Source organism: Acomys russatus, chromosome 4 (genome assembly GCF_903995435.1).
Source record: "Acomys russatus chromosome 4, mAcoRus1.1, whole genome shotgun sequence".
Lineage (NCBI taxonomy): Eukaryota > Metazoa > Chordata > Mammalia > Rodentia > Muridae > Acomys > Acomys russatus.
The window spans coordinates 23,632,000-23,644,689 of record NC_067140.1 but is presented as its reverse complement, the minus strand read 5'-3'; the positions used below and the strand labels follow the sequence as shown (position 1 = coordinate 23,644,689).

The 12,690-nt window shown below is 48.0% G+C and overlaps 1 protein-coding gene across 5 annotated transcripts in view; it reads right to left on the bottom strand.

Annotated features, from left to right (window-relative positions):
- Window positions 1–274: 274 nt before the first annotated feature.
- LOC127187772 (guanine nucleotide-binding protein G(s) subunit alpha) overlaps window positions 275–12,690 on the bottom strand; it is a 62,661-nt gene continuing 50,245 nt past the window's right edge. For 2 of the 5 annotated variants that reach the window (XM_051143911.1, XM_051143908.1), the window contains exons 3-12: window positions 10,166–10,210; window positions 5,359–5,413; window positions 5,152–5,271; window positions 3,798–3,895; window positions 1,889–1,943; window positions 1,699–1,772; window positions 1,438–1,617; window positions 1,205–1,335; window positions 908–975; window positions 275–790 (exon numbers count right to left, since the gene is read on the bottom strand). In XM_051143911.1, coding sequence (XP_050999868.1) covers window positions 644–790; window positions 908–975; window positions 1,205–1,335; window positions 1,438–1,617; window positions 1,699–1,772; window positions 1,889–1,943; window positions 3,798–3,895; window positions 5,152–5,271; window positions 5,359–5,413; window positions 10,166–10,210 — 973 coding nt within the window. In that variant the 3' untranslated portion in view covers window positions 275–643. Of the gene's footprint in view, window positions 791–907; window positions 976–1,204; window positions 1,336–1,437; window positions 1,618–1,698; window positions 1,773–1,888; window positions 1,944–3,797; window positions 3,896–5,151; window positions 5,272–5,358; window positions 5,418–10,165; window positions 10,211–12,690 lie in introns of all 5 variants that reach the window. The other 3 variants (XM_051143907.1, XM_051143909.1, XM_051143910.1) reach the window with 3 other exon arrangements.

Below are 12,690 nucleotides of genomic sequence, written 5' to 3'. Positions count from 1 at the left end.
AGGGGACCCCACTACTCCCAGAAGTAGGCTGCTAGTCTCAGGTGGGGAAGCAGTTGGTCAAAGGGTAGCTAGCAATGTCTGCCTGGGGGAAGGGCAAGGGGTTGAAGCTTTGGTGTGCCAAAGATTAGGTTCTGCCCAGTATTCAGCGGCAACACATCACTCTGCCTACAGCCCTGGGACCTGTCCTTCATCTTGGGGACCCAACTGGTGCATAGACCAAGTCCCACCCGTGGACACTGGGACCCACTGGTCGCAAATCAAAGTGACAACATGCTTTGCTCACATTTAATTTTTATTTTGATTTTTTAATGCTGCACAACACAATATTTATTTCATTTTGTATTTCATTTATTTCATTTCTTTTATTTCTGTTTGTTGCTGCTTTTATTTATTTACTGAAAGTGAGAGGGAACTTTTGTGGCCTTTTTCTTTTTCTTTTCTCTTGTAGGCCGCCTTAAGCTTACTAAATTTGGAACATCTAAGCAAGCTGGAGGGAAGTGGGGGTTTTCAGAATCACTCGGGGGGAGAAAGAGGGAAGGTTGCGTTGTCAATCATGCCCTATGGTGGGTGATCGACTGCTTGTACAATTACGTTTCACTCTTTAATTGTGCTTAAGGCTGAATTAAATTTGGGTGTTCCCTTCTTAGAGCAGCTCGTACTGACGGAGGTGCATGCGCTGGATGATGTCACGGCAGTCGTTGAAGACACGGCGGATGTTCTCAGTGTCCACGGCGCAGGTAAAGTGAGGGTAGCAGTAGTGGCGCCCATCTCCACTAGCAGTGCTGATTCTCTGTGGGCAGAAGAGAGGCCGTCAGCAACCCTCTCCAGGAACTCCGCCCCCTACCACCGAGGACCAGTCACCGATGCGGAAAAAGTAGGAGACCACAGACGGACAAGCCTTACTCACCAGAAACTCATCGCGAATGAAGTACTTGGCCCGGGTCACGCGTGGGTCCTCTCCGGGCTCGGGAGTCGCTGCAAAAAAAAAAAAAAAAAAAAAACCATAATTATTAATTATGCTCATTGGCTTTGAAGAACTAGCCTGACACCATTGTAGCCTAGCATTCCCCAAACTCTTTGATTTCTGCATATGAAAACGAGGAAAGTGTTTCTGCCTTCCCCTGTAGTGGAAGCTGGTATGGACTCTTAGCCATACCTTTTGCCCAAAAACCACCTGACCAAACCAACGCAGAGAGCAACATACCATCCTCAGGAGTGGTGTAGCGAGCGAACTCTGGAAAGTAGTCCTCGATCTTCGATTTCCCAGCGAGGACCTTCTCAGCAAGCAGGTCTTGCTTGTTGAGGAAGAGGATCACAGAGATGGTGCGCAGCCATCTGAGGATAGAGGGGCAGGGTGAGAGCTACAGCCTGAGGGAGCCCAAGCCTGCAGACCTCCTGCAGGGCGGGGCGAACCGGTGGGAGACCCCGTGCACACACCTGTTGTTCCAGATGCTCTTGAAGAGGTTCAGAGCCTCCTGCAGGCGGTTGGTCTGGTTGTCCTCCCGAATGACCATGTTGTAGCTGCTGCTGGCCACCACGAAGATGATGGCAGTCACATCATTGAAGCACTGGATCCACTTGCGGCGTTCATCGCGCTGGCCGCCCACATCGAACATGCTGGGAAAGGGAAAACACTGGCTTACCCTGGGCCCACCGCTCCACAGGCCATGCCGTTAGGCCCGATAGGGGTTCACTTACTGGAAGTTGACTTTGTCCACCTGGAACTTGGTCTCAAAGATCCCAGAAGTCAGGACGCGGCAGCGAAGCAGGTCCTAAAACAAAGAAGGGGGCAGGGGGAGGGGAGGGTGTCAGTGGTTCTCATTCTAATGGCCCTGAGGAGAACCAGCAACACGGAGCCATAGCCTTGAGGCCAGAGACCCACGCATACCTGGTCACTTGGCACGTAGTCGGCCTGCTTGATCACATCAATCTTGTCCAGGAAGCTTGGAAGGAGAGGAAACACGGTGGTCAGTGTGTGCACCAAGTGTGTCCCCCACAAAGCATTATGGGAGACACAGAAAAACAACAGATAGTAAGGTGGTGGTGGGGCTTAAGGGTCCTCTGTTCCAGGACAAACCGGAACTGGCCCTCCCTATCCACTCTGGAATAATCTCATTGATTAATGAGAACCTAGGCAACAAAAGCTGCAGGCACAAAGGGGCCCTTCTTGCTCTCATCATGCTGAGCAGGAACCAAACACAGAGTTCCCTTCCTATCTAGTGGGTCTGTTAAATAGAAAATTCCAGATAACAAACTTCTAGTTAAAAGAGAAAAGGAAAGAAACCTATTTGGTTGGTGCTGCTTGACTATAAACAGTTAGGAAAATTAACTTTTGCCTTTGCAAAACTGGGTAATGCAATGAGAAAAAGTAATATTAATACTAGCTTGGAGGGTTTTTTTTGGGGGGGGGGAGAGAAGGGGATGCAGAGGTCTGGGTTGGAAACTGTTTTAAAGTAGACTAATCAGAAGAGAAAAATCACAAAGGAGCAGACTCTATTTAAAGAAAGCCTCAAAGTTTGTGTGTGTGTGTGTGTGTGTGTGTGTGTGTGTGTTTTGCCTTCCCCTTCCTTTTTACCAGTTCCGATAGTCTGGCCTAGAGGACGCACTGACTGGCCCAATCAATCTTACGTTACAGCACAGGCCCAGAAATAGCTCCCCAGCCACCCTGGCCTCCAGCATGTTGCCATGGCAACAGAACCACAATTCTATAAATAGATCCTTAGCACCAAATCTTGTGAGAAGACATCTGGAGTGGGGCCAGCCAAACTACAGCTCAACAAACACAAACCTGGCAGCTTAAGGAACCAGCCCAGGCCCAGTGCCTGCTGTCGGACATAAAGGCAGTTAAGCAAACGGGCGGGCCCCAGTGCAGCCCTGCTGTGGAGATGGCTCAAACAACTGTAAAGTTGTCCTCTCTCTCCTTAAAACTTCGTACAGTTGGTGCACGCGGCACAGTTTTCAGGGGCGTACTGTACTGCATTCTACAACATTGCATTTACTGCATTTAAAGTGGTGTGATCCCAAAGAACCTGGCCAGGTCAGCGCTAAAGAAACTGCCCCCAGGAATTCCCCAGGGGGGCGACTGAGCCTCTTCATCTTGTATGTGCACTTAACTCCTGAACTGGATCCAAAATACAAGCCACAAACAATTCCAGGATTTCCATTTGTTTTGTGTTTCTATAATTAGTGTTTCCAGCTTTTAGTACAAACTTTTGAGAGAAATCAGGAACTTTGCTGGAGGAGGAGGGGGGCTGTGGGGACTGCTTTTCAGTTCCTTGAAAGAACATATATTAAACCATGGCGTGACTATATATGTAGCAACACTGAAAGTAACCAAAGGAAGTCTCCGTGGGAGATCGGGCTAAGGAAAGGATCCCCATGTCTTGTCATGAAGCCGAGATGCCTTATCAGGCATTGGCAAAGAAAAACGTCCCGGTGTGCATTGTATGAAGGGCCACTATGTGCTTGCTGTGTTGTGCATGCCCCTAAAGGCTTAGGTCACTTCCATGAGTGACCAGCCACTAAGGTCACCACACACACACACCACTTTATTACATGTAACTATTGCCTTGCTCTACGGTTATTAATTGTTTGTGTAAAACGATATCAGTGTGCTATAAAGTGCAATTAAGGGCTTTATAGAACAAATGAATCAGACTACAGCTCTCTGACTGCTGGTGGGTTTTGTAGCTTTCCTGCCTCTATGCTTGTGTCGTGTGTGTGTGCGTGTGTGTTTGTGTAGGGAGGGAGGGGGAAGGGAAGAGAGAGAGGGAGCGAGGGTGCCAGCAGCTACTTACTACTGGGCACAGTCAATCAGCTGGTACTCATTGGAGCGCTCATAGCAGGCACGCACTCCCTCATCCTCCCACAGTGCCTTGGCATGCTCATAGAATTCCTGAAAGAGAACCCAGGAAAGAACGTTGGTTGAAAGATGTGCGCAGACCAGCGGGAACCCCGCCCCGAGAACTCTAAGGCCATAGTTCACTACGTGAGTCCAAGTGTGAGCCCCTTCATGAATCAGTGTTCAGAAAGAACCTGTAGTCCTGTGAGATGTCCAGAAATCTATGTCATTAATTAGCATGCTTTCATCTTTGGAGCACTCACTGTGTTGGGTGCTGCCTCTATTGTCTCTGTAGGGGCAGGGCAAATAAACAATTGGGTAAACTTTCTTCCCGAGAATTATTTATGTAGGAAGAATATGCATTGTCTCGTGTTAGGAACATAGGCCAAGGCTAGGAATATTGTGCAGATAGCAGAGTACCAGGTGTCAATGGCATCAGATGCATTTTGGGTAGGCTGCCATTTTGTCTCCTATTTGAAACACGCAGTCATGGGAGTCAGAGCTGTGTTTCCCACTTCATTTTTTTTTTTAAATCAACAGCTTTTTTTTTTTTTTTTTTAATTACCTGCCTATACTAATTTCCTTCATAAGTTTGTAGCCAAAAACCCATTTACTACACAAATCTCCACAAAAGCCTAACAAGAGGCAGCAATAACATTACTATAGACAAGTCTCTTCTTCTCCGGCCTTAAAATCTTTTTCCCCATGGAGGGTTAAAATGTACATGTTTGCCATGGGACAGTTCCACCCACTCTAAAAATAGCTTTTAGGAAGGCAAGAGACCCTTGTCAAGAGGGTCAAACTCCCAGGCAAAGGGCCGAAGAGGACAATTTTATTTCTTGTAATGTTCCATTTTGTAATTTGTGTTCGTATCTGAGCCTTGGAAGGTACACATCTGTACTGGGCTGCATTAACTGGACCATTAGGACTTGCAAGCCATGTATAACATGGTTTTGTCTCTCCTCGTGTGTGTGTGGGGGGGTGGTAAGTAAGCATGCCTTAGGTCAGGACTTGACTCCCATAAAAATCACCATCTGGTAAGTTGAGGGTGTCAGTGCTGGAGTGCAGTGTTTACTTGGGGTGCAGTTAAGCTGAAGTCTAGAAAACCTGACAAAACTTTGCTCATTCATTTTGGACAAAGCCCTAATTGTGTCTTTATCATCTTTTAGTTTTAAGCATATGCTTAGAATTAGCTTATGCACTCACATGGCAGGTATGTGTCTGGTCAGTCTTGGCCTCATGTTCCCACTTGGCCTTGCTACTGCTTAGGTGGGAGGAACAGGGGAAACCAGGGGTGGGGTGGGGCTTACAGGTGGGAAATCAAAGTTCGGCACGTTCATCACGCTCAGAATGTAGTCCACTCTGAACTGGTTCTCAGGGTTGGCCAGCTCCACAGGGGGCACCAGGTTGCTCATGGCGGCCACGATGGTCTGAAAACGGTTTAGCAGAGCGGTCAGGGGGCAGCACCACGGGAAGAGGGGGTGGCTAAAAGATAGAGCAAGGGGCTAGGCACATACTTCAATGGCCTCCTTCAGGTTGTTTTTGATGTCCTGCACTTTGGTGGCCTTCTCACTACAGTGGGATTGAAAAGAAAAAAGAAAATCATATTGCATCCTGTCCATCAGGGCGTCACCTCCATTGAGACACAGCAACTAAAAAGTATAGTATTCTGTTCTCCGAGGAATTGTGGGCTCAGATATGTAGTGATTAGAGGCACCCACGTAACAATAAACTATAATTTCCCAGGCATGTCCCGAGGACAAGCCTGAGAAGGGCAGGGTAGTGTGAAGTGGCATCGAGATCTTGATCAACTGTACCAGAAATTGCACCTGGTCCCCCTGCTCCCCAACCACATCCACACGCTTCCTGAATGGCTCCTACTTGGTTAGATACTGAGGGTAGTGTGGAGGTGGGTTAGGGCATGGCGCACTTAGGATTCAGTAGGTGGAGGGGGGGGGGACCAGAGGGGACAATGGATTATTATAGATGTCAGGGCTTTTCATTCCCATATATTTATTTGTAGGTCTATTATTTATTTAAATAGCTGTGCGCATCTGTCACAGGATCCCGTGGCTCACAGCACTTTGGCTTAGTTGCGCTGATACACACCAGCCCCCAGTTTTGACAGGCATCCTGGTCCCCCCCTTATTATTGATCTGTGGGTATAAGGCTCATGTATACTGGAGGAGGGGCTGGCTGGGTTTTCCCTGGCTTATTTTAACCAGCCTATGGGATAACTTATGTGGTCTTCTTGGAATGGTTTGTATGTAGTCAGTCACTGATCCCACAGCCTCTGGTTAAGGGGGTGAGTGGTGTACCCCAGGCAGAATGCTAACTTATGGAGGTTACGGTGAGCCAAACACTGTCTTTTAGAAGGCAGCCAATATGCCAGGCACAGCCAGAGGGGACTCATGAGCTTGTCTTTAGGGGACCAGCAAAGCCCCCCTTGCTTGGAGCAGATTTCATCCTGGCTAGTCAAGCCTCATCTTCTGAATGTTCAGAGGACCAGCGTGCATAGCACTTGCAGGGTGAGGCCTGGTATCACAGAACAGGACATGGAGAGGAACAGGCTCTATCTTACTGCTGGAGAAACTGAGGCAGAGGACTGTGGGTGGTGTTGACAAAGATAGGACAGAGGTGCTTTTGGTGACAGTTACGATTAAACTCACAAGATGGAGAAAGCTAAGTCACCCCGCTTCCCATGGAACAAAATAGAAAATTAGTTAAATATCTAAGATGGGACCGGTGGCTACTACAGCCAGGAGGGGTGGCAGGTGGGCCTCAGCTGACTATCTGGGGGTCATGTGCATACCCATCAATGGAACGGGAGGTCTAGGGGGGTCATGTGCATACCCGCCAGCAAGGTAGGGGCCTGGGGGGTCATGTGCACACCCATCAATGGAATAGGCAGGTCTAGGGGGGGTCATGTGCATACCCGCCAGCAAAGTGGGGCCTGGGGGGGTCATGTGCACACCCATCAATGGAATAGGGAGGTCTAGGGGGCGTCGTGTGCATACCCACCAGCAAGGTGGGGACCTGGGGGGTCATATGCATGCCTGCCAACAGGGTGAGGCCTGAATATCATGTGCACACCGACCAATGGAGTTGGGGTATAAGGGTCATATCATGTCCACCAATGGGGTGGGGCGCAGGGGTCATGTAGATAGCCACCAATGGAGTGGGGGCCTGGAGGTCATGTGCATACCTGTCGATGAGGTGGGGGCCTAGGGGTCATGTGCATACCTGCCAATGAGGTGGGGGCCTGGAGGTCATGTGTATACCTGCCAATGAGGTGGGGTCTGGGGGTCATGTGCATACCTGCCAATGAGGTGGGGGGGGGCGGTTGGAAGTCATGTGCATACCTGCCAATGAGGTGGGGGCCTGGAGGTCATGTGTATACCTGCCAATGAGGTGGGGTCTGGGGGTCATGTACATGCCTGACAATAAAGTGGGGATACTGAGGTCAGATACATGCCCACCAATACATACCCAAAGAGTTCTAACAGCTGATATTTGAATAGGGCTATATTTCCATGCACGCTTGTGTATCTGGGGAGTGGGCCCTGTGTCCTGAATGATTTCACTATATACTTTTCTTGGGGTCCATCTCTTAGGTGGCCCCTAGACACTGCTCTTCCACAGTAGGTGAGGGCCTGCAAGGTCTAGAGGTTGGAGATGCTCTCCTCAATAGGAGGGAGGGGCTGAGGGTTAAGGTACCAGGATTCTCACAGGGCCATGACAGTGGGAGAATCAAAGCCTCACCCCCACACGAAGAGAGCAAGCTGCCTCTCTCCACATTTGCAATTAAATCAAACCCACTACCTGAACAGGAAAAGGAGGCAAGAGGAAACCCCAAGGCCCCATGGCCACTGAAGGCAGGAGGGGCAGTCTAGGGTTGGGGGTAGGGGCAAACACTCAGGATGTGGGTGCTGTAGACGCCTAAAAGCTGCCTGGGGCCCTCAGACTCTTTAAAGCTCTATCACCCAGTCAGTATTTAGAGACAGGGTGTCCCCACCCCTCAGGGGGGCTGATTTTGTTAGGTGGGGGGAGGGGCGGCGCACACTAAAGCTCAGTTCTGAAGCCATGGATCTCCTCCCACTTAGTGTTGAGGCCCTGGACTAAGCTATGCAGATGGCAAACTAAGAGCCCCGTGTGTTTGATGCCCTCAACACTCCAGCATAGAGTTCAGAGAGGAACCTCCCCACTCCTGCCCTGGGACAAGTCTACTCCCTGCCATTGGTACTGAGCCCCAGATGTCTGGTTTTAAGGTCCCACAACAGAAAAATGAGGACACCTGGGTATTAACTACTCCAATTGACATACAGGTAGAAGGAAGCATTTTCCCTGGGAAGACTCCTCATCCAGCTTGCTGTTTTGTTCTAAGTAGTAGTAGCATAATTGGAAAGCTTCCAGTCTTAAAATACAGATATTCTGAGAACGTGTTCAGTATTCATCTACGTATGTGAATAGGTGTGGGAGTGTATCCAGTATAAAACAGCTAAAATAGAAAACCTAAAATCTAATTCGGGTATGTAGTACTAAAACAAACCCTCTCCATTGAAGAGATTACTGCGTGGATGGAGCCATCATACGGGGCTGGCAGGTTTACCCTTATTTGTAATGCCGCTTAATGAATTTAACGTTGATTGTGAAATTCAGAGACAATTCCTTAGATGTCTCTAAACTACTTAACAGAGGCAAGACGCGTGCCAGTTCTGGGATTCTAACTGACTAGAAAGTTGGGGCTGGAGGTATCTATAGGGTGCTGCTCCCCCACCCCTATCCCACCCCCTCCCCCACCCCGAAGAAGCGCAAGGCAGGTTAGTGGGGTTAGCAGTTTTAGTAGGTCCTGCCCCCTTCTCCTGTTGAGTGGTAGGGGAAGGCTGTGTGGTCCCCATCCTCCACCTCTACCCTAACTTTGTGCTTGTGGGGGAAAGACAGACAAGAGAGCAGACAGAAGACAGACGCAAGATACAGGGATTGCTGAGACATGCAGAGAATTTTTATTTATCAGGAATGTTAATACTTATTTTTACTTGTAGAGTCATAGGAAGAAAGGCGTGCAGGTAAAAGGTATTAGTAGGGTCAAAGGGTTTACCACAACACACAGCATAGCAGGCTCTCTCAGTAGGGGCTTGCCACACTTCTCAGACGCCAACTTTTGGTACAGCAGATTATCAATATATCGATGCCTTTTCTGATTGCTGTTCTACTACACTGTTGCCAATTACGGATTTCATTCCATCTTTCTGTTTTCAGTTACGTCTAAAGGTTAGGTAATAGGTAGGGACCCACCCCGCCTCCCACCCGCCCCAGACAACAGAATAGTATTCTTATTAGTAGTTTCCTAAGACCGGGCAATTCCAGCATGCAAGTTGGGATAACTGGGGTAGGACATAGCGAAGAAGATGGAGGACTGTAGCCATCATCTAGTAGGGGGAATATATTCTAAAAGAAACAGATGAACAAACATGTGTCAGTCACTTTGTCCCCAGCCCCCATAACCTTTGACCCTCCCGTGCCCGGTCTCAGAAGCCGTTTCTTTTTTGATGCCCTGGGCTAGAAGCTGCTCTATGAATTGACATGAGAAACAGCCCCTCCATCCTGCATGCTGAGTGAGCGCGAATGGAGCTGGGTAGGTGCCTGGCATGCGTGTGCGTGTGCGTACAGGCATGAGATGGTTGTGGGGATGAGAAAGCAAAAATAATAAACAATGGTAACGAGTGGGGTGCCATCACAAATGCTGTTGCTCGTTGGCTAATGTAAAGTGCCTTGCATTAAAATTTTAAAAATAATTTTTAAGGCCAGTGGTGTCAAGACAGCCTTTAACGGCCTGTCATCACATGAATACCGTGGCATTAGGCATATTTGCTCCCCACCCCACCCCGAGGGAAATTAGGCAACAATACTTTTAATTTTTAATTGAGGAAATAAATTATTTTTCCAAAGAGGTCTGAAATTTTAAAATCAGACTGAACACTGTGTGGACAGAATTTAGTACTGAAATACCAGTAGTTGGTTTAAGTGGAGAGCTGGGGGAATTAAGAACCATATGGAAATCATCAATTCTTAAAATCTTCAATTTTCATCAGAAGCTGAAATGGCTACCTTTTCCCCAGCTGAAGCTAGTTATCCTATGGGCCAAAAATAGTTCTGTTTTGCACTTTACTTGTTTACAGGTCATTTGCAAATGCACACCAAGATGGCTGATGACCCTGAGGTGATTCCTATTTTGTTCCCAAGTCTGTGTCCTCAGTTTCCCCACTATGATCTTCATGTTTGTTTTGCTCGTTAGAAGAGTTTTCTGTTTTTGAATGTGCCTACCCATCGCTGTTGCTCCTTGCAGCCTGCGGGTCCTCTTCGCCGCCCCTTTTAAAAAGAGATTGAAAGCTCACCTATCTGCAAGGTACCGTAACACATACAAACCACATACAGGCTCTGTACCTCTACACAGGCAGGTCAGAGCAGCCCGACTGCCCTGAGCACCATCCTCCCGGTTAATTCTTAGGTCGCTTTTCTGGCTAAATGGAAATGCCTCCTGAGACTCCATACTTTCCTTGCTGCATTAGAAGGGCCCTCAGGAGACTCAGGCTGGAGACAGGAGGGACAGATAATTATTTTCCTCTGCTTTCTCTAAACGCACATGCACCAGGGAGCAGAGGCACTGACTTCTCATGTAACTCCTGAGAATAGGGCAGTCAGTCATCCCCGTGTCTTTTCCATGCCCACAAAAGCACTGATGGGACATTCCTGTTCCTGACTTCCTGGTGCCAAAATGAATAACCTTTCTGTAGTGGTGGGAGCCACGTGTGGGACACGGACACTCAGCCTCGGGATCGATGAACTCAACCAGTGTTAATTTTTTTTTTCTGGCCATTAAACTTGAGGAAGTCAGCTCTGAGTTATGATAAACTACATTTGCCCTCTGTATTTCTGAAGGTCAAATAAATATTATGTTATACTCTTGAAAAATGTAGTGGTAGGCAGACCACAGTTAAGGGATGTTTTAAACAGCTCAGTCCAAGAACAAAGCAGGTCTGAGACCAGGGTCAGGTCACCATACAGAAATTTCTTGTCAGATGGAACAACATTTACTGCAACACCACAGTGAGAGAACCTTCAGGGCTTAGTTGGACCAGGTCAAAATAAGGAATCCAGCCCCCCACGGAGGCCCCGAGTATCACTTCCACGGGGCTAAATTTAACATCTCGGGGACCCACAAAGAAGGCAAACTGGGAATGTTTCTTCCTCTTTCAGGGAGAAAATAGAAACAAGAAGTTCTGGTTTAGAACCCTCCACGGCATCAACACTGAGGGAGAACTGGTTTTTGTTTTTGTTTTTTGTTTTTTTTTTTAAAGTAAGACTTTAGGGAAATTTGTAAAGTAATAAAGCTTCAAGGATGACATCACCTCCATCTGACTCCGATGTCTTTAAAAATGCTAGCCAACGTCTAGCTGCTGCATGGCCAGCTCATTTTTGCTTAGGTAGCTTCACACTGAAGCATCCCTCACACCTGGGGTAGGGTGTTTGCTGACAGGTGCCAATCTCTTTGTTTAGGCTTGGGGAGAGGCACATCAGGAATCAAGAACTCCAGAGTTGGTTTCTGACGGGACGATTTATAGGTACACAGTAGGAACTGAGTGAATCCTAAAGTCAGTGAGCTAGCCCCCTCCCTTCTGCACATGTATCTTTGAATTTTGGGCTATAATTTAAGGTGCGCATGAGCCCAAACCCTTCTCATGGGTGATGTCATCTCTTTTTTTTTTTTTTTAACTCCCCCTGGTCAATCTAACAAATTCTAGAAGTTTCCATGAAGAACTGCCTGTGGCAGCCTTAAAAGTGCTGTTCAATCTTGTTTCCCCAGCACTTATTGGGCAGTACGGGACAGAAACGGGTCCCTCTCCCCAGGGATAGTTAAAATACAACCAAGGGACAGACTGCCCACTGAATCAGGGTGAAGGGAGGAACTGCTAACCAGCTAGTAATTACCAACTAGTGCCTGTAAGTGCTTCTAGGCTAACCAGTGAGAACACAGCCCAAGTACGGTGAGCTTTGCCTGGTTCACATTAGCCCTGAGAATAATGCGGGGCAAGAGAAAAGGCAAATTCCCTAATTTATAGTTTCCTCAGTTTGAATTCTTCGTGGGAAACAGGACTCCATATTTGCCACGGATCTTTCTTTCTTTCTTTCTTTCTTTTTTTTTTTTTTAAGAAAAATCTATTCTCACTGCAGTGTGGTATTGCCGGATCGTCTTAAACCCAGGAAGGTCATTTCAAAGACAAAACACCCCCTGGATTGGCCAGAAGTAGCTAACTCTGTCTTTCCATCATTTTCACACTTTCTTTTCAATTGTTTAGATAGGAATATTGATTTTTTTTTAATTAGAGAAACAATTATTTGCCTATCACATTAATTCTAAAGCAGAGAGGGACTCAGAAGCTTGAAGCTTGTTGGCACAGGCCACAGATTCCAACTTTTAAGTGAAAATGTAACTGAAATGATGTTTTCCCGATAGCACAAAACCCTACACCAGTTCACTCCAGGGAAACCCGAAGGGTGGTGGGTGGGGTCCTCCCGTGCTGGCCAGCTCTGGCGGGACACGGGGTGGCCAAGGCCCGTCGTCGGCCATGTTGGGGCCGCACTGCAGCAGACGAGGCTGCGGCAGAGGACCTGGCCTCAGAGACGCTGTCACCCGGCCAAGTGCTGTTCACTGTCCTCTGCAACCAGGCACCATTTTCCAGCGCGAGGGGCCGCTGTAGGTGGACCAGTGCTTTTACTGCTATTCCTATTTGTTGCACTGAAGGTTGAGAAGAGGGTGGGGGGGGGATGCACCCATCAGCTCTTTCCTG